General features: G+C 34.1%; 1 protein-coding gene across 14 annotated transcripts in view; it reads right to left on the bottom strand.

Annotated features, from left to right (window-relative positions):
• Window positions 1-26,285, bottom strand: part of LOC143227828 (ras GTPase-activating protein nGAP-like) — a 215,607-nt gene that overhangs the window by 75,321 nt on the left and 114,001 nt on the right. Inside the window, exon 1 of one of the 14 annotated variants that reach the window (XM_076459210.1) lies at window positions 4,309-4,926. The exons of 9 other annotated variants lie outside the window; for them this stretch is intronic. In XM_076459210.1, coding sequence (XP_076315325.1) covers window positions 4,309-4,423 — 115 coding nt within the window. In that variant the 5' untranslated portion in view covers window positions 4,424-4,926. Of the gene's footprint in view, window positions 1-1,559; window positions 1,738-4,308; window positions 4,927-26,285 lie in introns of those variants that run through there. 4 more of the 14 variants (XM_076459178.1, XM_076459218.1, XM_076459224.1 and 1 more) reach the window with 4 other exon arrangements.

The raw sequence follows: 26,285 nt of genomic DNA, 5'->3' as shown, positions 1-26,285 counted from the left end.
CTTTTATCTTCTGTGAATCAAACAAATTTCAACAATAAACTGGTAACTTACTGTTGTGGTAAAACTGATTCCCATTTAATAACAAAGCAAAGTATGAATCAATCTTTATTAAATTCTGAAAAACAATCAAAATAATTTGTGTACAGGCAGAAGTACAGCGACTTTAAAATAAAGTTCTCTCTACACTTTCTCATACTCTTATAACAGCTAGTTAACGTTACAGGTCAAACGTCAAAATAATATTACTATTCATTAACATACACACAGAGAGAAGGCATTTAATTACCAAACTGAGAACTTGAGAGGAAGAACTAAATAAGAGACCACTTTTGTCAGTGTTGGTCAATTCTATAAAAACATAAGAGATGCTATATTTTCAAGATATCACCTGATCTACCATTGGAGGGCACTGCTATCGAAAGTTTTACATAGTGCGTAGCATTAAAGCCGAACATTCCAGGAACATTAGTTGTTGTTTTTTTTAATTTCGCGCAAAGCTACTCGAGGGCTATCTGCGCTAGCCGTCCCTAATTTAGCAGTGTAAGACTACAGGGAAGGCAGCTAGTCATCACCACCCACCGTCAACTCTTGGGCTACTCTTTTACCAACGAATAGTGGGATTGACCGTCACATTGTAACGCCCCACGGCTGAAAGGGCGAGCATGTTTGGTGCGACCGGGATTCGAACCGGCAACCCTCATATTACGAGTCGAACGCCTTAACACGCTTGGCCATGTCGGGCCCTTCCAGGAGTGAAACAAATGTTATCTACAGAGTATAACAAAGGAAATAACAGGCAGCTATATGCAAAATCTGAATACAGATAGAATAAATATTATTATATTACCTGAAGGTGCCACAATTATGTGGCACGTTTATGCACTACATTGTTAATAAACTCTTCAACTTCCGTTAACATACAAACTGATGGCCTAATGTAAACAAATATGAACTCCTGCAAGTCATTCAAACGGGTTCGGGTTAACTCTTGACTTGCAGTTTACAAACTAAAATATTACAACCAGTTGGTGAACTGTTACTAAACATTAGCTTTTCGTATCTGTAGCATACTTTTAGCATACTGATGTTAACCATCAACTTATCAAAGTTGTCACAGTCAACTTATATATTAGTAAATTGAGAAACTAATCCGAACATTTGTACGAACATTATAACACTGAAACAAATTTTTACTTCCGTGAACAATGCAAATTGCTATTTTAGCGAAATAAACTCTAATTTCACGACTATAACCTTATTGTCTCATCTTCAGTAATACCATCTAACATCACAATCTTTCAACTTTATAAAGTATTAAAGTACAGTCTGTTGTTAACTTTTATCTACACCCATGAACATGACGCGTAAAATAATATTCACCCAATAAACCGGAGGAGATTTTTATCTGTTATTTATTCGTTACGTTCCATGGTTTCAACCTCGAATACATAAAAAAAAGGGGGGACGAAACAGAAGTTGCCTGAAATCCATACCTACTTCCAAAAACTCCCGTATATCATAATATAAACAGTAAAGAATAAACAACCGTTACAGCTTACCTCTTGACGTAATCAGCACCGGATGCAAGACTTGTTATTCACTGGTAACAAATTTAACTGTAAGAAAGAACCACGACTCTTAAATATTCTACGCCACCCCTAACACCCCAGCTCGTCCCTCACTATTCATCACTGGCATCTGCTGCCTGCGTAGTTTCTTACCTCACCATCTCTTGTTAAGTCGACCAAATGCATGAGAAGTTAACAAGACGAAAAGAAGCACCATCTATCGGACCTTTAAATAAAACAGTGTAACAAATGTACGACTCGCGCGTTTAACGCCATTGTATAATTCATAGCATAAGGAGCTGTTTTTCTTTATTTTTTCTATATAATATGTTTTTATTGACCTTTCATGAGACACACATATACAATTCTGTACGTCTCCATGTCCTGCATACTGGCTATGGACTGAAGAATTCGTCTATTTCATTACTATATAATATTTTTTATTTAAAAAGAGGAATAGGGATATTTAAAAAATACATAAACAATATAAGTACCAAAAAGAGAAAATATTATCGTAGGCCTTATGCTAGTACTAACATTATAAAAATGCGTGTTTGTGAATATTTACCGCTTCCTCCGTCCACTCGATCTCATACAAATACAGGATTTCGTGTAAACACACCACTTATTGACTCGTATTTTATTTTTATACGAATCCAACAAAACTTCAAGCTCCTATGAATGACATTTCCGTTTTACCGCTGGATGATTTATTTCAGACATAAACTTTCTTATCTATCGTGTCATGTTTTAATCGAAACACTTGCGTAACCACACCTGTTCACACTATATAAAACCTGTCCGATTTTTTGCAAGACAACTTTTTAATTTCATTGAGGTGTTAAATAATCAACCAATGGCGTAGTTTCCATATAAAACGCGTTCACAAATGCCCCACCCACATAGCGATTATCATTAAAACATAATACGGAATCACCTTGAAAAGGCATATCTGGCATCAGAGAGAAACACAGGAAGTTTTGTTGGCAATACGCCATATACCTTCCTCATAAAACAACCTAACGTTTTCTACCGTTGTAAACTGACAACATTTTCACGAGTAAACTAAAACAACTGTAGATTACGCAGAAAGATAACAAATGTTGAAACGCAACGATTGTTTTACAAAATGCACCATCAAATTAAATATTTTTAGAATGGTTTGTTTTTGTTTTAGCATAAAGCCACATAGCAGCCTATCTGCGCTCTGTCAACGCGAGGAATTGAACCCCGAACTTGAGTGTCGTTAATGCATAAACTTACCGTTAAGCCACAGGGATAACTTGGAATGAGATAAATGAGAGACCTATCTCAAACACACTCAACTTCATACGGTGGTGTTTTGTTTGTTTGTTTGTTTAGAATTAAGCACAAAGCTACACAATGGGCTGTCTGTGCTCTGCCCACCACAGATATTGAAATCCGGTATTTAGCGATGTGAATCCGCAGACATTCCGTTGTACCACCGGCGGACCTGTGGTGCTTAAAACAGATTAGAACACTTTTCAAGTGGGAATTTAAAATCTAAAAAAAGACAGTTTTGGAATTTTTCATATAAACGGCACCATGTGAGAGGATGCAATATCTGTGGCAATCAATCCCACTGTTTGGTAGCAAATATGGCTAAATGTTTGTCCTTCCTCTCTGAGAATTCTAAATTAGAAATGACTTTTAGGATTTCCAATTTGTGCAATTAGTCCATGTGTTTCATTACGTACTGTTCAGGTTAATATCAAATAAACATAGAATCCAGTGATATGCTCAAGAGGTATAGTCACTAACAGATGTGTCTAATGGGGTCGTAATGGTCTACGTGGAAAGCTTCAATCAAAGAACGTCCTGTATATCACGTGCGAGCGTGGTAAGGCATCTAAACTTCGCAAATTATCACAAAAATTGGGCAAACAAGTACATAAATATGCACTAAGCTTTTTAAGAATTAGGAAAGTTTTTGTGCGAAGACGTAGCCAAGAGTAATTTAATCAAAAGTGTGTAAACAAAACAATGGAACATGGTGGTAGGAGTGCAGTTGTGTTGATGTGTTTTGATTCTTGTTTAAGGAAGGTTGTTTTCTCAAATTGGGCGATATACTGAAACCTCCTGGTTCGTCATGCTATGTTCAATAAAGGCCTCTTAACTCGCCATGACTTTGAAGTTTTAGTTGAATAGTAATGACTCAAAACTTAATGATCTGCTAAATAACGTGTTTGGAGAATTAAAAACAAAAAAACGGGAAGAGCTCGTGAACATATCTGGCACCACCGCAAAAGCACATGTTGCCAATGAAAAGTGAACTAATAACCAACATCTCTGGAACATTGCACAGTGAAAAATGGGACGAAATACCTGTTCGTAATTTCAAAAACCTCATAACATCCGTACCTAGTCGATATAAATATATAGTTTAGACTTAAAACAGGGCCTATTAATTGATAATTTAATTAAACTGTAAACGTCTTTACAGTGGATTCAGTCGAGTTACCAAAAGTTGTAAATTTCTTAAACAGTGTAACATTCGCATGCATGTAGCTACTTTATTCCCCATCGTATGTTTTCCTTATATGTCCTTGTCATATAAATAGTATAAAACACAGTTAACACTTGACTCACTCGCATTCATAAGGAATCTTTGTTGACCTACACTCTCGTTTTTCTCTATATCGTAACCTACGGCCAACTTGTTAGTGACATAAGGTGTAACAGATCCGATGGTTTGGATGCAAGCTATAATTCAACTCACCTCTACAGCTGTGTCTTGACCCGTATCGTCTTCTGTATACCACTCTTCGGTGAGCACGTGCCGATGGTATGTAACGATAATAAAGAGTATGTTCTATAAAAACTGAGCTTTCCATATTAAAAACAAGTGCTATAAACTAGGTCTTAAACTTACAAACCTTCTGCGATGACTGTCGGCAAGACCTTCAAAGTTAGTGTGTTGAAAACTTGTCCCTCAACCCACGATGTAATGTTTTACTTCCCACGCCCAATACGTTAGAACCACACAACACACTATAGACGAAGGATATAAATGATGATTCTGGTGGACGATATAAATGTTTCGTGCCAATCAGTCTTACCTAGTTTACACTAATGGACTTTCTCGTCATGTTAATTAAATATGAAAATATTAATTAAGAGCTGCAAGTTTGTTTTAAAACAAAGTTCGAGAAACAAGTGCTAAACTACAGTGGTTCAAACTATGTTGTTACTTGATTACGACCTTCAAGTGACTTGTTAAAAAGAACATATATTACTGGAAGCTATAATAGCTGTTCCTGTGAAGGAAGCCATGTTCCACATATATGGAATTATATTAAAATATGCTTTTAGATTCGCCAGTCAAAGTTAATGATCATGTAACTCCACCCTTTTCCTAGTTTCAACCTCTAATAGCGCTTTGGAATTAAACTCATTGTAATGAAAAAAAAAACATGAATTAGACGAGACTTTTATCGCAAAAGTCTTGAAACCATATAAACATCTACAGATGATCTGGATGAAACTCAACAAAGCAAGCAGTGAAAATTTATTTTGCCAAACGGTACGTCAGTTACTTTAGTTTTACTTGCATTTTTATTTAAAATACATCCTCATACAAGAATAAATAATATGTACGTTCTATGAACCTTCATCAAAATTTCATAAAAATATTAATATTAAGGGACGAATATGTGAATAGTAAGAACCTCTGAGCAAATCGAATCCTCTTTTGTCACCAGACAAATTCACTGAGTTATGCGTATTATTCTTATATTTTAGTACTGGCGGAGTTGTTCGTTTGTGTAGCGCAACGTAAAGTGTTTTTATTCCGTACACACCTCACTCCCACACAGATAGAAATACGTGAGAACAAACCCTCGAAACTCCCAATTTGGGGAGTAAAAAGTGGGAAGATCAGGAAAAAAAGAGTTTCTACTCAAAAGAAAAGAAAACCAAATGGTAAAAGCTTTCATTCAAAACCAGTATGTGATTTTTATATTAACTTTCCTTCTGTTGCAAATGAGCTATGTCCAACAAAGGACATCAACACGTATTCAGCCCTGAGGTACACATACACATATATACAAAAATTATCTTCAGTGCGGTACGTGGTTTTCCTATTCCCAACAACAGCTGAAGACATCAATAATTACGAAATTATAAACGGTTTTTTAAGGGTTTTTGAGGAAAATTTGTTTTTTAACAATATTTGATCAACTTCAACAAATTCCCTTCAAACATCGTCGAAAAAATTAAACACACACACCTAGACCAACGACATAGTCAACAACAAACAAACAACAATTCAAAAAAATAAACTATAAAACTTTATGCTGTTACATACCATATATTCCCAATATTAGAGACAAAATAACCAACATGTGGGAAAAACTTACAACAAAAATAACATTCCAGTAAACACTAAATCTATTCAAAAAATACGTACAAAACTAAAATTTATACCAAGTAAAAACTACGCCGACAAACATAACACCAACATTATTTATAAAATAGAATGCAATAGCTGTTACGACTTCTATACTGGAGAAACAAGCAGAAAAATAGAAACTAGATTTAAAGAACACAAGAAAACACCTTCACACGTTTTTGAAACTATAAATCAAATAAGCATAACATGACCATAGAAAACACCAAGATACTAAGTAAGGGAACAAATACAAGTAAACGTAAAACCAAAGAAGCCCTACTTATTTCACAACTCAAACCAAAATGTAAACAATATAAAGAATCACCTTTATACCTATATTAAATAATAACCTTATATCTAACAGCCGCACTCCTGCAGCCTGGTACCCGTTAAGCTCTCGTCCCTAAGACGTCCAGCAACGGTCAGTTGCAAAACATCTTTGTTAACCTGAAGATACCTTAAGAAGGTCGAAACGTTGTTCTGTATTTCATTTTAATTAAAGTTTTAATACCCATAACACGTCTTATAAATACATTGTTATTTCAAGTGGTTTTCTTGTCATCACGGACAATAACTTAGTGTTGGTTTAACGTAATGAACACTATGGAAAACAAGGTATTCCACTGACAATCACAGTGTTGTACTGGAAGAGGGACGCCCTGTTTGGTTTAGTATTAAATTACATTTTTTCTTGAAAAACTAATGTGAAAACTTATCTAAACATTTTATTTTACTTATTTCTAGGAAAGCTAAACTGAAGAATAAGATATTTCAGTGTATTTACTTCCAGAAAAGTCAAAATAAAGACTCGAGCATAGATTCCGGTGTATTAAAAGTAAAACGAAACAAAAACTTTATTTTTGGTGCAATGAAAAATAAGGCCTCTATTACTTGCTTCATTCGACTAGTTTTGATAACACAGTTATCATTATAACTTCAAAATCAGCTAGCTGAAAGAATAGAGTATATGTTCTAACAGAACACACCACAAGTTACTTCCAATCTTAAACCTCAACTAAACACTTTCTTATATTTACTGATAAGGAAAGTTAACTTATGGATTTCCCTACAAACATAAATGTTACTGTATTTACTTCATAAGTTAATTTAACCTCAAGATACAACGAAATATACTGTGATACTTACTACACTCATACCCGGTAAAATCTGTAAATGAATATATTTTTCGTTTTAAAACTTCGCACCCAAACCAGAAAGTATACTGGCGTTTTTTTCTTTTATTTCATTTGTTTTTGTTTTACTCCAACTGTTTATTTGTTATTAATGCTTGAATACGTCACTTTGGGTGTGTAACTAAAGCCATCAAAATATTTATTATAAACACATTACTCAAACCAATGATTATATTAATAGCATTAATTTTACTTATAGACAACTTAATTCTTTAAATTCCTCACCAAATCCTCATGCACCAACATTTCACCGTTAAAACAGCTACATTAGCCAGTGAGTGAAGTTACTTTGTTAACTTGTGCCCCAGTAAAAATCATTAATTAATTAACTAGTTCCTGTTTTGTGTTCAACTTAAGGCATGATGACTGTTAAAACAAAACAGAAGGCCTAGCTAAGTAATGAATAAATATTTGATGTAAAATCCGTTTATGAATGCTACAAGTGTTGCTACAAGCTTGGTAACAAATTTTAATTCTTTTAAGTCACATACTGAATCCTTTTTGGCCGCCCCTTTTTTCATACCTAAAGCATTTTTTATTAAATATATATGATTTTGGTCAATACACACTTACAAACCACAGCACGCAAGCAAGAAACACTGGACAATGACTAACGGTATACGGCCAATGTCTAACTGGGCAAAATTCACCCAAATATTTTTCCCATAGTATACGCTACCTTTTTTTTTTTTTTATTTTTACTTGAAAACATCTTAAAAGTTTGTTTATTTGCAATTTTAGGTTGGATTGTTTCAAAGTGAGAATCTAATCAGTTAGGTAGGTAATGTGGTAACTAGAGTTTGTATTTTTCAAGATGCACTTTGTTGTATAAAATTATTGACTCATTACAAAAAAATGGTTCTACTTCAATGAAAAAAGTCGTCAAACATATTTTTCAGTCGAATACGAGAGACTAAAATTTTCAAAAATTATTAGATAATACAAAAGACATACGAAAAAAAAAATTTGTCTGAACATAAAACAAAAAATATGACGATTCAATTCATGTAAACAGAAACTTAAAGCAACTGCCTACAACCGAAACATCATTAAAAAAAACTTCTTGAATATTAATAAATATTAAAGAAATTTTGGTGGTCGACTTTATATGATTACCACAATCAAGTCTTATGGTTCTAACTGTTCACAAATTATGTATCTTATGCTTTACTGAAGTAATGCCAATTTTTTGCAAATCTCTCTATTTATGAAATGGAATGTAACATCAAAAGTTAGTTTGTTTTAAAGCGAGAGTCAGTAATCATGGAGGTGAGACGTTGTCCTGGATCCATGATCAACATTAGCTTTAGGATCAGAACCCTACTTACTAGCCGAAACAGATCTATACTTTGCAGAACCGAATAAACTGTTTACAAAATATGGCAGTATTTTTCTTTTTATTGGCTAAATTTTTGTGCCCTAGTAATAATAAGCGTGGGGCGCCTGTATACATATCCGATTCAATTTTATTACTCATCAGTCTACCCTCATATTGAAATTCATTTGAGTAGGACTAGAGTATTAATCTACGAGACCTTGAGCGTGATCAAATAATCAATCGAAAGGGTCTGACCTTCTAAGTCCAAAACCGTAATTATATCTCAAATCAGTCAAGAGAAGATGGAGTTATGAGCTAAATCCTTGTACTTGAAAGAAAAACAACAAAATTCAGAGCAGTTAGTTCTATGAGCCCCTTGCCGCTCATATCACATACGTTTGTTTGTTTGTTTTGAATTTCGCGCAAAGCTACTCGAGAGCTATCTGTGCTAGCCGTCCCTAATTTGGCAGTGTAAGACTAGAGGGAAGGCAGCTCGTCATCACCACCCACCGCCAACTCTTGAGCTACTCTTTTACCAACGAATAGTGGGATTGACAGTCACATTATAACGCCCCCACGGCTGAAAGGGCATGTTTGTTGCGACCGGGATTCGAACCCGTAACCCTCGGATTACGAGTCGAACGCCTTAACACACTTGTCCATGCCGGGCTAAATCACGTAAAAGTCCAGTAGAGCACATCAATTGAAAATATGTGATGATTTGGATGACAACAGTCCGATATAAATAAGGTGAAAATCGCTAAGCTATCTATCACTCCTGTTAGTAAAACACAATGAGTACTGTACGTTGTTTAAGCAGCAGGACAGACTATCGTACGTCTTGATCAGACATTAACTTTTTATTAAACATCGCGTCAGAAACTTTTTATATATTTAAGTAACACAAGAAAACTTGTTTTTCTTCTTTAAAGTTGAAAACACAAACGCGTTTGAGTAACAGCAGATAAAAACAAACAGTGAATCACACAGTGCAAGTTATTCTTTGCTGAATGTTGCGCAAAGATGCTCGAAAACTGCATGTACTACTGGTGCCTAATTTAGAAGTGACGGCCAAGAGGTAGGTGGTGTTGATTAGGCTCCTTCCTTCTTGGCTGTCGGGATTGATCGTGACATTATAACGTTCCAAGGCTGAAAAGATCATAGTGTTCTATGACAGGATCCGGACCTGCAGTTTGCGAGTCAAGAAACCTTTATCCACCACTCTATGCCAGATCTCAATAAGTTAGATTTCGTGAAATACATTTGTCGAAGTTTCATTAAACAAAGTTACAACATGCGCGTAGTTGTAACACAGTTCAGAAGTTAACTGGGTCGTAAATAATTTCATTTGCTATAGACGTAACGACGCTCAGCTAGATTTATCGGATAGGGGTGGTAGGTAATAATAACCTAGGGCAAGAAAAACCAATGAAAAGTTTATATTAATTTTATTTTCAATAGAATCAACTCTCTCGAGTTCGGTTTACATCTTTTGCCAACACTTACACCGATTCAGACACAGTAAAATAAACAATTTGAACTATGATATAAAACAAGCTTCTACTAAAATCAATAAACTAGACCTCAGAGAAGTATTACATAAAAAAACAGGAAAATTAAGTTTTTTTTAATCCAAATGAAATATTGCGAGAAATTCAACAAAAATATACAAACAGTTTTTGTTAATGTTATGATTCACGAAAATTTACATTTACTCAAATAATAAGTGCAATCCATATATATTATTTATGTTTTCCAAGAAAGAGTTTGTGGTTCTAAACGTTTAATAAGTCGAAACTATAGCTAAAGACTGATGTAAGCAGGACATATAGAAACTTTTAAATACTTTCTACTACCCTCTTCAATTGGCACAGCTTAATGTCTGTGGACGACTTGCAACACTAAAATCCGGGTTTCGATACCCGTGGTGGGTGGGTAATTGTGCAATGTTTAGCACCTTCTTACTAAAATAATGAAGTTTCTTTCTTGATTTACAGATTCTAATCGAAGTGTCTAGTTGTTAGTGGTTGGAGTTTGAATGAAGATGGCGACTATACAGGAGACAACTCAACATGTGCCCTTTACACGCCTAATGATCTAATATCTTGTGTGTAGAACTTTATGTACCGTTGGTCATAGTAGCTGTAGTTCACTTGAAGCACGACAAATTGACTTTTTAAGGCTACGTTTCAAATTTTCCTATTAGCAACGGTTTCTTCAGAAATATATGGACATCCACTTCGAAGCAGGTCAACCACACTTCCTGTGTCCCGTAACTTGTAAAACCACCTCCTAATGCTGGGTTTTCAGAAAGGATCCTTCTCACATTAAGGACAGTAATTCCGCTGAACACTGCCACTCATCTCGACTTTGCAAATCAGATGACACATTGAGCTTTCTCCTATGCAGTAGCCATCTATGCTCAAACTTCAATCATTGGCAACTGGACACTCCGATTACAATCTGTTAATCAAAAAAGAAACTTCATTATTTTAGTAGCAAGGCTTTAAGAACTGCATAATTCTAGCTATTTTAGTTTTGGTGTAATAAACTTTTAAAACCAGAATAAGACTTTGTGGACACCCTGTATATTTGAATCAAACATTAAGAAAATTTACCCAATCACTGAAAAGAAACAATCAGATTTTAAATAATATAATACATAACGCATACAACAAATTTATTTCATTTGTACAATGAATAGAAAAGTTTCCAATCTCCTAGGTCTTCAAAGAATATATTCACAACACACGCGTGGCACATGTTGAAGGAAACATGGAAAAGCAACTGATACCATTATACCTATTTTACAGTTAACGCCTTCATTTTATATACACAAGGCTTAAAGTGAAACAACAGTCAATCACAATAAAACAGTGATCACAGTGCTGATATGAATAATAAAATGATGCTTCAATTACAAAATTAACTCAATCAAGGCTTTGTTAAACTCTGTTATTTATATTTGGATAAAGTTTCATCAGATGAATTTTCAAATTAATTAGGGTCTTGCCCACAAGTCCTTTCATACAAATTACATTATTGTCGAAGTTTTGTATTCAATATCTTCATAAATATCAGCACTGTTTTCTAGCCTTGTAGTTTCACTACCAGTTTTCCGTTTCGCTAGCATTTGCGGTATTTCAACTATACCTGCCCTTCTGTTTCAAATAAGGTTATATTTGAAATATTCCTAGATTACACTTTCTCTGCCTTCCCGTTTCCTTCTTAGTGCTCATTGCATGTAAAGCACCGTAAAGTTAAGCAAAATAACAAACAGTTTCATACCGTAAGTGTCCGTATGAGTGAGCTAAAAGCCGATTAATTATCCATCTCTTTTCAGCAACGCGAAATTCAATACAACTCCCCCCTCTACTTATATATTTAGGATGTAATGAACATTTATTTTAAATGGAATGTCAGTTTTATGCCCCGACAAATGAAATGACAAACACATTTCCATACACGCCTTTTCGTTTTAGTTATTTTACAATATTTTAGCCACGTAGCTACTATTAACGAATATAATTTATTTCAGCTATAGTTACAGCTAACTTAAAAAAAAAAACATTGTTCGAAATACTTAGATTTTCATTGTAACCATTTAACAATTTATCAAAAGTTACAGAACGACTCCTTATTTACGTTGTTAACTTTCACAAATTGCACAAAAAAAGCTAAGCAAATTTTTCGTCAAGACGCACGCAGATAAAAGGGTTAGTACTTCTAACCAGAACTTGACATGATTAAAAATTGTGTATAAATTAGATGGATACGTTTAACACTTGATAAAAGTTAAGAAAAAATTATCTTTACATTTCAGATAAATACAAAACAATATTTTTTATTGGAACTAACATTTAGCCTATAAATGTATAAATTCTTCCATTATGCTCAACATTTACTTTTACTTTATCACTCAACTTTAAACAATAGTTTCACTTAATTGTTTAAACCGAATGTGCCTCTTATTTGAAAGAAAACAGCCAATACTATGCGAATTATACATAGTAAAAAACAAAAACCACATAATTACATTTAAAATTATTTTAGAATTACTGAATTTTAAACAATATTTCAAGTTGGAAATGAGTACAAACTGAATGTAAATTATAGTCGTTTCTGAATAAAGAAATAAAAATGTTAAATAATAGGTTGTTTATTAAACAGGGTAAATTATAAAATAAAAGAAAATAAGAAAACTACAAAGTAGTATAAATACATGTAATAAATCAAAAACCTTTTAAGATCATAATGATAAATTGGCTCGGATTTGAACTTGATGTGAAGTAAAATATAGTAACACACTGGTGTCACGAGTGTCGTGCACCATAGTTCCTTCCGACAGATAATAAAGTCTTAAGAGTAATGTTATCAGATTTTCAAGTGTAAAAGAAAGTGACTATCAATCATTCTGTAGTCAAGCCACTAAAAATCATGTTAACAAAAATCTAGGTTCATAAAGTCAAGTCGTTTGATTGAATGCTTTCGACACTCGACCAGAGCTTGCTTGTTTGTTTTTGGAATTTCAAGAAAAAATACACCACACCTATCTGCGCTATCCATCTCTAATTTACCAGAATAAGACTAGAGGGAAGACACTCGTCACCACCCACCGCCAACTCTTGGGCTACTCTTTACCAACGAATAGTGGGATTGATCGTGACATTATAACGCCCCCACGGCTGAAAGGGTAAGCATGTTTGGTGCGACGGGGATTCGGACCCACAACCCTCGGATTATGAGTCGAGTGCCACCTGGTCATGGCGGGCCTACTCTTCATCATTTCTACAGCCTTTAGAGAGAGTTTATTTCAGCTTGTTAAAATCTTTTTATAAAGTTGTAATTCATAAAAGTTACAATAAAAGCGTATAATAAAAATCTATACAGAAAAAGAACATGAGTGTCAGGCATATCCATATTAAACGTGGGTAGTGTGAGGGAACACAGGCCTGAAATAATGTCTTATTACTGACTTATACGTGTGAAGCAAGTACACAAACATGCCAAGGTCACAATACAAATGTGTAGGATATAAAATTCTGAGCTTTTATATTTAATAAATACTATCCAACCAATCGAGACCAAACATCTTCCCCATAACACATCATGGTTGGTTCCCTTAGAAACTCGAATCTATAATGGTAAATAAAATACATCGCACTGAGGTCCATAAGGGCTAATCTGATTCGACACATCATGGTTGGTTCCCTTAGAAACTCGAATCTATAATGGTAAATAAAATACATCGCACTGAGGTCCATAAGGGCTAATCTGATTCGACACATCATGGTTGGTTCCCTTAGAAACTCGAATCTATAATGGTAAATAAAATACATCGCACTGAGGTCCATAAGGGCTAATCTGATTCGACACATCATGGTTGGTTCCCTTAGAAACTCGAATCTATAATGGTAAATAAAATACATCGCACTGAGGTCCATAAGGTCTAATCTGATTCGACACATCATGGTTGGTTCCCTTAGAAACTCGAATCTATAATGGTAAATAAAATACATCGCACTGAGGTCCATAAGGGCTAATCTGATTCGACACATCATGGTTGGTTCCCTTAGAAACTCGAATCTATAATGGTAAATAAAATACATCGCACTGAGGTCCATAAGGGCTAATCTGATTCGACACATCATGGTTGGTTCCCTTAGAAACTCGAATCTATAATGGTAAATAAAATACATCGCACTGAGGTCCATAAGGTCTAATCTGATTCGACACATCATGGTTGGTACCCTTAGAAACTCGAATCTATAATGGTAAATAAAATACATCGCACTGAGGTCCATAAGGTCTAATCTGATTCGACACATCATGGTTGGTTCCCTTAGAAACTCGAATCTATAATGGTAAATAAAATACATCGCACTGAGGTCCATAAGGGCTAATCTGATTCGACACATCATGGTTGGTTCCCTTAGAAACTCGAATCTATAATGGTAAATAAAATACATCGCACTGAGGTCCATAAGGTCTAATCTGATTCAACCAGCTTAGTCTATGTCTAGGGCTATCCGCCAGAAAGTAATAATTTAAAAATAGTTAACTCAACCTATTTTAACATTTTAAATATAGTTTATTTTCGGACCGGTATTGCAATTAACCTAAAATTCCACCATATTTTCGCATCTCGCAGAGCCTAGTTACGTACAGAGTTTATGAAATGGTTGTATTTCAACTCCAAACTGATGTTAGTGACCCAAAGCAAGGGAGCTGCAGCAGTCACCGACTTTAAATTAAACAAGAAGGCGAAAGTAAAATATTGTAAGGTTATCCCAATGTTATGTTGGTTTGTTTATTTGTATTTTGAATTTCGCGCTACACGTCCCTAATTTAGCAATGTAAGTCTAGAGGGAAAGCAGCTACTCATCACAACCCACCGCGAACTCTTTGGGCTACACCTTTACCAACAAAAACTGAGGTTGACCGTCACCTTATAATGCCCCCACGGTTGAAAGAGCAAGTATATTTGGTGTGACGAAGATTCGAACCCGTGATCCTCAGATTACGAGTCAAGCATTCTAGCCACCTGGCCATGCTAAGCCTTTTCTATCAAAATACAACTAGAGACACAATCATATTTATGGGTCATTAAATCGTAAAATATAACACATTCATGTTTTTACACACACACAAAACATAAATAACAGTACAAATCTTAACTGCAATAAAAAATAACCCTTTTTCACTTGATCTGTCTAGAACTCAAACTTGCACTGACCAATGATTTGCTCAATCAAAAAAATATTACTTGTTAATTCAATATTATATTATTTTTTAAGTAACTATGTTTAATATATCATAATAACAGCATTTCAATTCCCACAGAGAAAACAAGAACGAGAAGCACTGATTTAATCACTGCCTTTTGATAAACAATAGGGCCTCCACATGAGACGAACACTGTTGAAAGTAAACGTTTGACTATACTACAGCCATATAGGAGCCTTCCGTATTTTTTGTAGATTCTTTATACGTTAGTCACTCAAAAGAACCAACACTGAGCATTAAAGAAGTCATTTCAGTGTCTCTATGTGATACAAGTTTTTGAATCGGTTCTTTCGGTACGGAAAAACATGTTTTTTTCATACAATCGATCAAATCCGTCTCAAGTATATCAGATTACAGTCGCAAAGAATCGTAAAAGAAAATAAATGATAATGATCACCACCATTATGTTAAATCATGAAACTCGCCAACTGACAACTGTAACATGTATATTTTGCACTTCTTGGCATTTACCATTAATAATGATAAAAGCTGGAGTATATCGCTGACTACTTTAAACACGTTACAACTTAGTAAAAGAAAGCAATAATACAGCTTATTGCTACAAACATATGACATATGTTAATATGCTAATTTTGAACATTGTTAAAAAAATATACAATACCGTTGAATAAACTCTTATATGACTTCAAGTTAGATTGGTTTTTATATAAGGGAGAAAATTAATTTTCCTGTCTGGATAGGATAGTAAGGGAAATACCGACAATTTAGAAACGGATAGATATTTAGATCTGTGAAAATCAACTAATGTACAATAACCTAGTAGCGTGAAATCCAGGAATAATAGTACTCTAAATGTAGCAAAAAATTAACTGAATAACACAGGCTGAAGAAAATAACAAGTCTTACAAAATAATGTTTAACATAAATCTTTACGTCAGACAAAAGGGGCCTAATGTGATATATCATAATTTATAAATTACCTCCGTCACCAACCATCCAAATAACATAATCAAGGATTAAAAGCCTTAATTCATACCAATTTGTACAAGAACGTACGTCACCTATTTAATGGGCAGACACAGGATCGTACTGGTACAGGCTTCGATGGAATAGCTGTTGTTGTATTAACGTTTATGTAAACAAAAATACTATTAGTGTATGTAAACGACCTTACGGCATCCATTAACATACAGAACATCCATATGAAAAGTCAATAAATTTATTCAAATATGCCTCAAAAAAGATATATACTAGGCCAGCTGTAGAAGGGTAACAGTAACAATTATTTCAACTATGGCAGTAGCTTTACGTGCGAGTTGGTCTAAGCATGAAAAACTAGTCGACAAAATATTTACACCTATTATTTCACATATTTTTTAATATACAGAATGTTATAGATACTTTTAAATGAGCTATCAGATTTAATCAACTCTATAAAAGGACGCTGAATTATTAAATATTGTATACTGAAATTTTTATTTTTGATCAAAATTCATATTATTTTGTGTTTTGTGTGTGTTTTTCTTATAGCAAAGCCACAAAGGGCTATCTGCTCAGCCCACCTAGGGGAATCGAACCCCTGATTTTAGCGTTGTAAATCCGGAGACAAAATTCATATTTACAAACAAATATTTATTAAATAGATAAAGAAAACCATAACGATAAAGTACAAATAAAAGTTCAGCAACGAAAAAGTTGAGATTCTAAGTCCGAATGGATTACACATTAATAACACTTACTCGAACGTATGATTTGGATTTCAGATGAATGTAAAGAGGTGACTGTCCAACTAAAGAAAAAAAATTTTCAAGTCAAGATAAAGATATAAAAGTAATTATAATATCATTTTATACGGAATTCACGTTATTTAGGAAAATAGAAATGCTATATTAAAAATATGGTTTTGTAGAGTCGGACAATATAGGTACAGAACCACCTCTAACTACTTATGTCACAAGAATAGTTTATTCAGTCTACTGCTTGGTAGACTGAACACAGCCACGTCGTTTAGCTATTCGTTATATCAAACTTAAGACTAGAAGGAAGCCGGCAATAACAGTAGCTACTGCCAACTCTTGAGCATACCTAAACAGTGGGCTCTTACCACAATTCGTATACTACATTTACAGCCTCATGGTCCATAGTAAGTTCTTACACAAAGGGAACAAGAACCATAAACCCCCGGATTCATAATATGAACATGTTCATCGTAAAGCAGCAAATGGGTCCATTCTACACAAAAATCTAAGAATGTTCATTCTCTTATGACAGAGTATTAGTAAAACAACAATGAGAAAAGAGGGGCCTTATTTTAGAAATTATATGAAATGTAAAACTTGAAAACACAGGATTATTTAGACCAAAATTCAGATTCTGGATTTGCTTTCATAAAAAGTTTTCTTTTTACCTAATCCAGGTATTTTATGTAACATTCAATGAACCAAAAATAAGTATACAACATTATATATAAATGTAAGTCTATTTGTAAAATTAGAAAAACTATATATATTTACATTAGTTTTAAACATGTTAATTTGCTAAGTGACAGCATAAAAACTGTATTCTCAAAATTAGGAAGCACAAAGGTACTTTGCGTTTCTTACTTCTATATTAGCCGCGACCTGCAAAACATTTGCAGTGGTTTTCATGCAACTCGCTTGAATTTTCCTTATTCTATCATTTTCAAGCACGCCATTTAAGTAACACTTTTTTGTAGACATTACGTATTAAATCGATAAATCTTGGTCCATTTCACAAAATATTTATGTAGTCAGGCAAACAAACTCGCGTAAATGTAATTGTATTTAATAAAATTACATGTATGTAACTTTATTTAATTAAATTTGTATTTAAAGTAAACAATAATGTAATAGTATTCATAACAATGTGCGGGGTATTAAACAATTATCAGTGTTCAGTGTATGACAGTCCTGTGATTTAAAAAAGAAACTCACAAAAACAAAAAACAACGATATCAATGAAAAAATTAGCTGAAAAGGGTTTATAACAGTCTACTAATCAAACCGAAGATCAATTATTGCAAAGAAAAATAACGTTATAATAAAAGTAAATGTAGCTGAATATCCAGTAACGTCCGAATCTGTGTTCACAAACTGATAAGCATATGGTTTAAGACTAATTGCACACGCATATTTTAGACATAAATAGGACAAGAAATTGTAATTAGTGTACTTTTTATTTGATGTTCGGAAATTACACTCGGGTAAGTGTTGTTTATGTGAAATACATACTTTGTAAATTGAAAAAAAAAGTTGAAATCGAAGATAGTCTTCACGTGAAGACAAGGACATTGTGCTATCATGTACTATACTTGTTTAGTTGAAAGGTCTGAGTAAACAAAAACACAGACAAGGTAATTCTGAATTGAAAGTCATTGCGCAATCCGATCTCGTTGGACAAAGGTCTTGGTAATGATATGAGATAAGTAGCGTTTTACAGACAAATTTGCGAGAAAAGTTCCAGACAAACAAATGCAGCCGTACTATTTATACAGACAATAAACACAATTATGTTTTCTGGATGAAAAACATACAGACGATATGTGATTACAAACACTCAAATTATGACAGTTTTAGATTCTAGCTCTGGACCTGGTAAATGAAGATGCATATATATACATATACACACATATATATCCTTCAGCCAAGATTGGGGCGATCCTTGCCAAACAAGTGATGTTAAAGTGTATCAAAATACCAAGTGCTTTATACTCCATTATGCTTATATAGAATTTTGTTTTAATTTGTTTTCTGTGGAGGTATGTACGGTTTCTACACAACACATTATTAAAGAAGGTGATTAATTTCCTTTTGCTCTAACTACCTACTATTCTATGTCGTTTACAGAGAGTAGCACCTTTTGCTTCCTCGTGTTAAAGTCACATGCAGTATGTGAAGTTAAACAGTTATCACTTCCACTGGCAACCATTTTTTTAAAGATATGACCCCCTTACGTTTCATTTCAAATAACCAGTCACAAAAGGGTGAGTTGTCAGTTGTTCTGGGAAAGTCTGACATAAATGAATTAAGTACGTTACAGGTCTGGAATATGATCTCAAATAGTCTAGTACAATCTCATCTGAGTTATTTGTTCTATAACATCATAAACGATCCCAAACCTAACTGATGATGACAGAAAACAAATACTGTCCATTGTGACAAGTAAAATACAACATCACTGTGGTTGCAAATTTGTGTTCAATTCCTCTAAAACGTATTAGATAATATATACTTATTTCAAAGTAAATATCTTGAAAAATCTCCAGTTATTCTTCAGACCCACCTTGTGAATGTCAGTCGAAATCAAAGCTATCTGAAAATATCACAATTGCATCCAACATGTACGAGTTTCAACAAGTCCAAAAATTCAGCGAAAATGCCATTTACCTATATAAAGTTCATGGTACAATTCAACTATTTTGCATTCACTTTCCAATGTGGATGAACTTATAAAAATAGCAAGAGAATGACAAATTCCGTTTTCATTTTGTGTCCATGACAACACTTTTAGGATGCGATACACGTTTTACTGTCTAGCCTGCTGTTGGTTTAAGAACAGCCTCAGAATTTGTGTAAATATTTATGAACATCATAAATGACGTTGCTTTTACTGGCGAAACTATCCGAGTAATAAATAAGTTATTTATTGTACAATTGTCTTTGTTTACCTCAATTCTAACACACAGTGTATTATATGTTTATAACATAGCTGCTTATGTAGACAAACAAACACTGAAAGAACTGCACCAACTGATTGGTAAACAACACAGAAATAACGTAACTGTTAGGCCCGGAAAATATATATTTAGATGGTCAGGTCTATGGTTTACAACAGGAAATGAAAACATAAATACGAAGGATATAATACAACTTTCCATCTCCCTTCTCACTTGTTCAGGCACAAGTACGTCTTTCCTTCGATTGGATGGATGCTGGCCTAGTCACATTAACAGTCGTAATATATGAAATTCTCGTAAGTAGTGAAGCAGAAAACGAGTACAAATAGTTTGATAACATATAAACGTACACTGAGCAGTTTGTAGAAAGTCCATGTCTCGAGCATCCTTACTTTAACAACGTGACATTTAGATGGTCTGGATGAAGTTTTACATTAAAGATTTTCGTTTGTTTTTTATCGCAAGGTTATACGTTATTTGTGCTATGTATATCACAGGGGATCGAACCCCAAATTTGAGCATTATAAATCCTTAAACTTGCCGCTGATCCCCAGAGAGATGAATAAAGATACGAAGAAAAGTACATCAGGGCAAGCGTTTTCGGTATTTTGAAAGTTAAGCTGTTCTGTGAGAACTGAAAGAAGCTTAGCCGATATCTAAGAATGTTAAGATCGAAATATCACGCAATTTACCGACCACAGTCGCTGACACGGCTGTAGCTTGTTTATTTTAGCGCAAACCTACGAAATTAGCAATCTGCGCTCTGTCCACCACAGGGACTCAAACCCCAGATATTAGTGTTGCAAGTCAGTAGTATTATCAATGAACCACTGGGAGATACGTGGGTGTAGTAAAGTGAAAATCCAAATAAAAACTGTTGAGGTCTCTTTCTCCAGAAATATGATTCTACATTGCACTCACTAAAAGCCTGGAAAATCGAACAGTCATTACACTACTGCATTTATTAATATAGAAAGGATTCGTACAGTACGCTGTACGTTTCGGATACCTTAATGTTGTTGCTGTTGTTGTTTTGCTGTATAGGTTGGGCTCATAACTGAGAATTTTTGTTATGGCAGCTAAGTTGGTATGTGTAATGGTTTCGTTGTTCTGGAAGGGTAATCTGATGCAAACCGAGGTGACCGAGGGGCACAAAACGGATAAAGACGAGATTATATATTTTGGGAAAGGCCATTACAGAAAGGTCGCAGATTTATGTTTCTAACAGGGTGATTGGTCTAGATGGCGTTATAAAAATGAATAGAAATATGTAAGTACACAAAAATATTAGAATTTCTTTAGGTTATTCACGTACATATGTAATAGCATAACAATGGTCCTTTTACGTCCGAAATAACGTTTTGAATGTGCCAAACAAAATGTCTACCTAATTTAAAAAATGACGGTTAAGTTTCAAATGTTCGATTTTAGCTGACCAGTGATTTTAATTTCAGAAATCGGACAATCGAATAAAAAACGAGAACCTTGATACTGTAACTGAAAGGGAATGTTCCAACCTTACGGTTTGAGTTGGGTACACATTACTTTAACACAACACACGACGTTCTAAAATGATGTGACATAAACAAAAATGGTTCCTCAGAACCTTTCTCCAAAGCAAAAACAGTTTTCTGAAGAACCGCGCCATGTTGTTTGTGCCATTGTAAGTCTTCTTAACATCAGTCAATTACTCGGATCGAGAAAGAATCACCCTATCGATATATAACGTGTTTCGTATATCTATTTTATTGGTGACAGTACAAAGTTTGGAGCCCGTTACTTCTTGTCCCGAAAAATATATAGTAGGCATTTTATAATACTTGAACTGAAAACGACAAAAAATATGGAAGAATACGATACAACAGATGAAACACTAGAAATAAAGTAAAGAGTAAAGAAGAAAAAGTTCCAATCAAGACAGTCTCTAGCTTTGTGTCAAAATATATAGAGACAAGAAGTTTGTGGTCAGTTTTCAGCTAAAAGCACTTATACTATACTTTTGTTATTAAACATTTTCTTAACGTTCTGCATTTAACATTGTTCCCACACGTTTTAGTTGAGAAAAAAAAAATTATTTTCAATATTTTTAGGGATTTTAATTTTATCAGTTATTAAGTTAAATACTTTATGTCTAACTATCAATTACTCTTTTTCAGTCTATTTCAAAAGTAAGATAAGTATAGCTGAAACTAGAAATATAAGAAAATAAGATGATCATATTTTAACTGGAAACTTAAGAAAAACAGACAGAACTGAAGCTGGAAATGTATGAAAATAAAACTAGTTGCGCGTTATTTAAACTTAAGAACTGATTATACTGGAATTTGAACTTTAAGAAAAACGAGCCTTATAAAATTACACAAGAAGAATTTTACAAAGACCACACTTGTTTCGTTCTTATTTTAAGCAGTGTAGAACACTGCAAAAATAACATTTCCAATATAATGCTTCAGCTCTGCTCGATTTCAGTGCCTTTTGGGACTTTCTTTTAAGAAACTGTACTGTCCAATAAAAGAAGGTAAAAATATTCCAGTGTGCATTCAACCTTTATAAAAAAAAAAAAAACACTTGTATTACTACAACTGATAACGTAACTACAGTAGCAAGTAGAAGGGTGACTTATACAAGCGGTAAGACAGCGGTAAGTCTACGGATTTACAACGCTAAACTCAGGGGATCGATTCCCCTCGGGGATACCGCAGATAGCCCGATGTGGCTTTGCAATAAGAAATACACACACAGTATCTCTCTTCATGGATTTAGTCTTTATCTCAGAACTACCGATTATTCGACAGGTGATGTTTTTGACGGATCCACTCAAGTTAGTAAAAAACATTTACAGGCACGTCACAATAACGTGCACGTTCATGTAATTTTAGTAATCGAGTTTTCACCTTAAAATAAAAAGAAAATCCATCTTGAAACGTTATCAAAACACAATTTTCACATCGGGTTAATTATCGTCTTCTTCAAATCCAAAACATTCTTCTCTAGAAGATAAAAACGTTTCCAAGTGTAATGAATTCTGCCTTCAAAAAAATCACAAAAACACAAACATTTCCAGAAGTTGTTGAATTAAGTTTTGTTACATTCAGTAAGTAGTTCTGGTAGACGACGCTAAACATTGATAGCATTTCTGAAAAGAACTCGAATTAAGAAAATGACAGTATAAAAAAAGAAAATTGTTATAAGATTTGATTAATTCGAAACAATACCACGACAGGATGATGAATTGTCATAAGAACGTCACCCGGCTACAGAGAAGAAAAAAAAAACCGGGTTCACAAGGAAATAAAACTAGATGTACGTAAATAAGAGACAAACACCTTTCTAGACGTCGGACTGATCAATAAGAAAGTCTGTTAAACAGAGCACGTGCCGTCCTTCAAGCTAAACGACACAGCAAATACGAGAACCAAATGTTCAGGAATTTTTGTATTTATTGGTGAAACCAAGATGAAGCAGTGATCAGTTAGACGTGTGTCAAGCCTCAATAACGTTCATAAAACAAAAGGAAACTAGACTGTGGTTGGAAACACACGCCCCCCTCCACTACCCTCTTTAACAGAAGGAACAGGCGAAGCATATTGGCACTGAGGTCTAGCTTCTCTGCATAAAACAAATAACTTTAATGGCATGTTTCGAAAATGATGTCAGATTTATTGTGGTTAACTTACTATAATATATTCTTCTCTGCTTTCACTTATAAGTTCTCAGAATTAATTAACGTCGGTCATAATGAGTTCCAGTAATTATCTTTTGGGCAAAAAAACGAACGTGGAAGAGTAAATATTATTTTTTTGAATAAATCTAAATCAGTAGGGATATTAAAAATATTAGTTTCCTTTAGTTTGCCTAATAATTACATATGCCCTCATAGGTTGAGAGTAAAATCTCCACAGATGAATTTCTCCAAGATAGAATTTCCTTTTTCCATTCTAACGGTTTTGTACCGAGTCACATATGCTCAAAGTGAACAAGACACTACATAGACCTGCGAATGTAAAGTTCATAAAAACTGTTTTGGTTTTAATATGTTTTCCCATAATTCAGCTACGCATGTCTGGCCTGTTGAAATGTTATAAATTGAAATCCAACTATTCGATTATAGCAGCCCATCATAAGTGGGCAGACTTGCCTAACTGCCTGTCTTTTAGTCTATTAGGAACTGTTAGCCCTTGATTAACTTAGCGCGATGTCCAACAAACCAATCACTTTTCAGTTTTACAGCAACAACATATTAAAATAACTTTATGTCGTTTATGGTACTATTTCTGTATTGTTATACCTTTCACTGCTCTTATACCGCAGACAATATAAAAAACTGATGGAAAAATAGCAGTCGAGTACCTTCACAGTTGTACAACAATAATATATTATACATATATACATACAGTTTTACTATTTCTTTCTGCTGAAAGGTGATGGAAAGACACACGCCAAGTACCTTCAAGTTTTACAAAAATAACGTATTATATATATATTTTTATACCGTTTTATTTACTTCCTTATCGACCTTAGTTTGTAATAAAATGTGACGGAAAAGTATACTAGTCAATTAGTTTTTACAGTTTTACAACAATAGTATATTTATTACACGCATCTTAATACAGATTATTGCATCATTTCTCTGTTATCCTTACACCGTACAAAAATGCGATCAGGGTGAGTTCCTTTATTTTAGAGCAACAGTTAACGTGCGTCTTCACCACTATTCTATTTCCCACCAACACTGTTACTTTCAACAACAAAATCTGTTACAGGCGCCTAACGCAATATTCATTGAAAATATTTTTCAGACAAATCACAGATAACTTTTAATACAGTCTATGAACAAATAAACTAAGCCTATACATGCTTGAAGTAAGCTTACGCTGAAAGTTGGTAAACACATAATAGCCAGAGTAATAGTGGAATCATCATTTACAGTAACCAACAAAAAAATGTTCCTGCTACTATTAAAAATACAACAGTTTCTGAGTAATTCCACCAATTCTAAAACTCATGTTGAAAACTTCTGATCAGTTTTCGAGTTATGATATATTTATTCGAAAGATTTTTATATGCCGTCAAAATAACTTCTTTAATAACTTTACTTATTCATTGAAAATTGTATTTAAGAATGTATAATCTGTATGCTTTGAAACGTTTCTTTCATGCTAACAGCATAAGCAATAACAATCGATGGCTTAAGAGTTCCCATTATGCAAAAGTACAGCTTTAGATGAGATGATCACAAATCTCCATAATTGAGGATGATGTTCAGAACTTAATTCTTCCATTAGTGTATTAACATTTATATAGAAACACAAAGTATCTTGCATGCTTTGATAGTGACTTTGGCAAACTGCAACTCTTATTCTTGGAGCTAATAAGTTCCATTGCTCTAAACGAGAGCCAAGAAGTTACCCATGCTGCTTTGATAGAGACAAGTCACGAATCAGATCAGTTAGCTATTCTTGTGTGATCAGATGAGGCATAAACGTAATTCATTGTCATTTTCGTAGTGTAAATCTTCTGTTTTCCAATTTGCTGGTGGATGTAGCACTAGAAAACCACCTCCATGAGGTACTGGGTTTACTGCAGAACCAATACAATATCTATATGTTTAATATATTATTTAGCTTTATCTCAATATCCGAGAGCACTAGTCATGAAAAATAATAATCAATTAAATGATCTTTGGGCTCACGTCTTGTATAGTTCTTCATAGTATATAACAAATGATCCACAAGTTCTTGGAGTTACTTGTTTTAAGTTCGCCCGTTCTGAGAAAAGAGATCCCAGTGCTTAGTATAAAAATTATAAATGTGATATGGTCATATACTGAAAACCGTTTTGGCTGTTGCACAGAATATAATACCAGCTGGGTCAGTGTACAACCTTAGCTAATCCGCGAGTCACACGTGCGGCTTCCACACACCCTTAAGGACCGTGACTAGAGCAGGAAAACAGGAACAGCTGCTCTGGGTGCAGTTGAATAGGGGCGGCAGAAAAAGACTTGTTACAAAATAAATAAATAAATTATTGGTGTAGTATGTACGCCGTCGGTGAACCATTACCCCTTTTAAACTATGCATTAGTGCTCACAGTTTACTCTCACTGCAAGCTGCTGGAATAACGATAAATGAAAGACTCTAAGTGAATACTGCTGTCACTGAGCTAGTAACACCACATATATCAATATTATATATTATAAAGAAAGCTGTGACCGTGTCTTTATGTTTGAATTTCGTGTTTGTGCATTAGTCTAAACACGAAGGAAGTCGTCTATACGAGTAATGTACGCTGGGAAGATTCTTTTGAACAAGTGAAAGGACAAATCGGTAATCTTGTTCTGGGTGCTGGACAT

The sequence above is a fragment of the Tachypleus tridentatus genome, chromosome 1 (assembly GCF_004210375.1).
Source record: "Tachypleus tridentatus isolate NWPU-2018 chromosome 1, ASM421037v1, whole genome shotgun sequence".
In the NCBI taxonomy this organism is placed as follows: domain Eukaryota; kingdom Metazoa; phylum Arthropoda; class Merostomata; order Xiphosura; family Limulidae; genus Tachypleus; species Tachypleus tridentatus.
The sequence above is the reverse complement of the archived record's forward strand: the minus strand, read 5'-3'. Positions and strand labels throughout refer to the sequence as shown.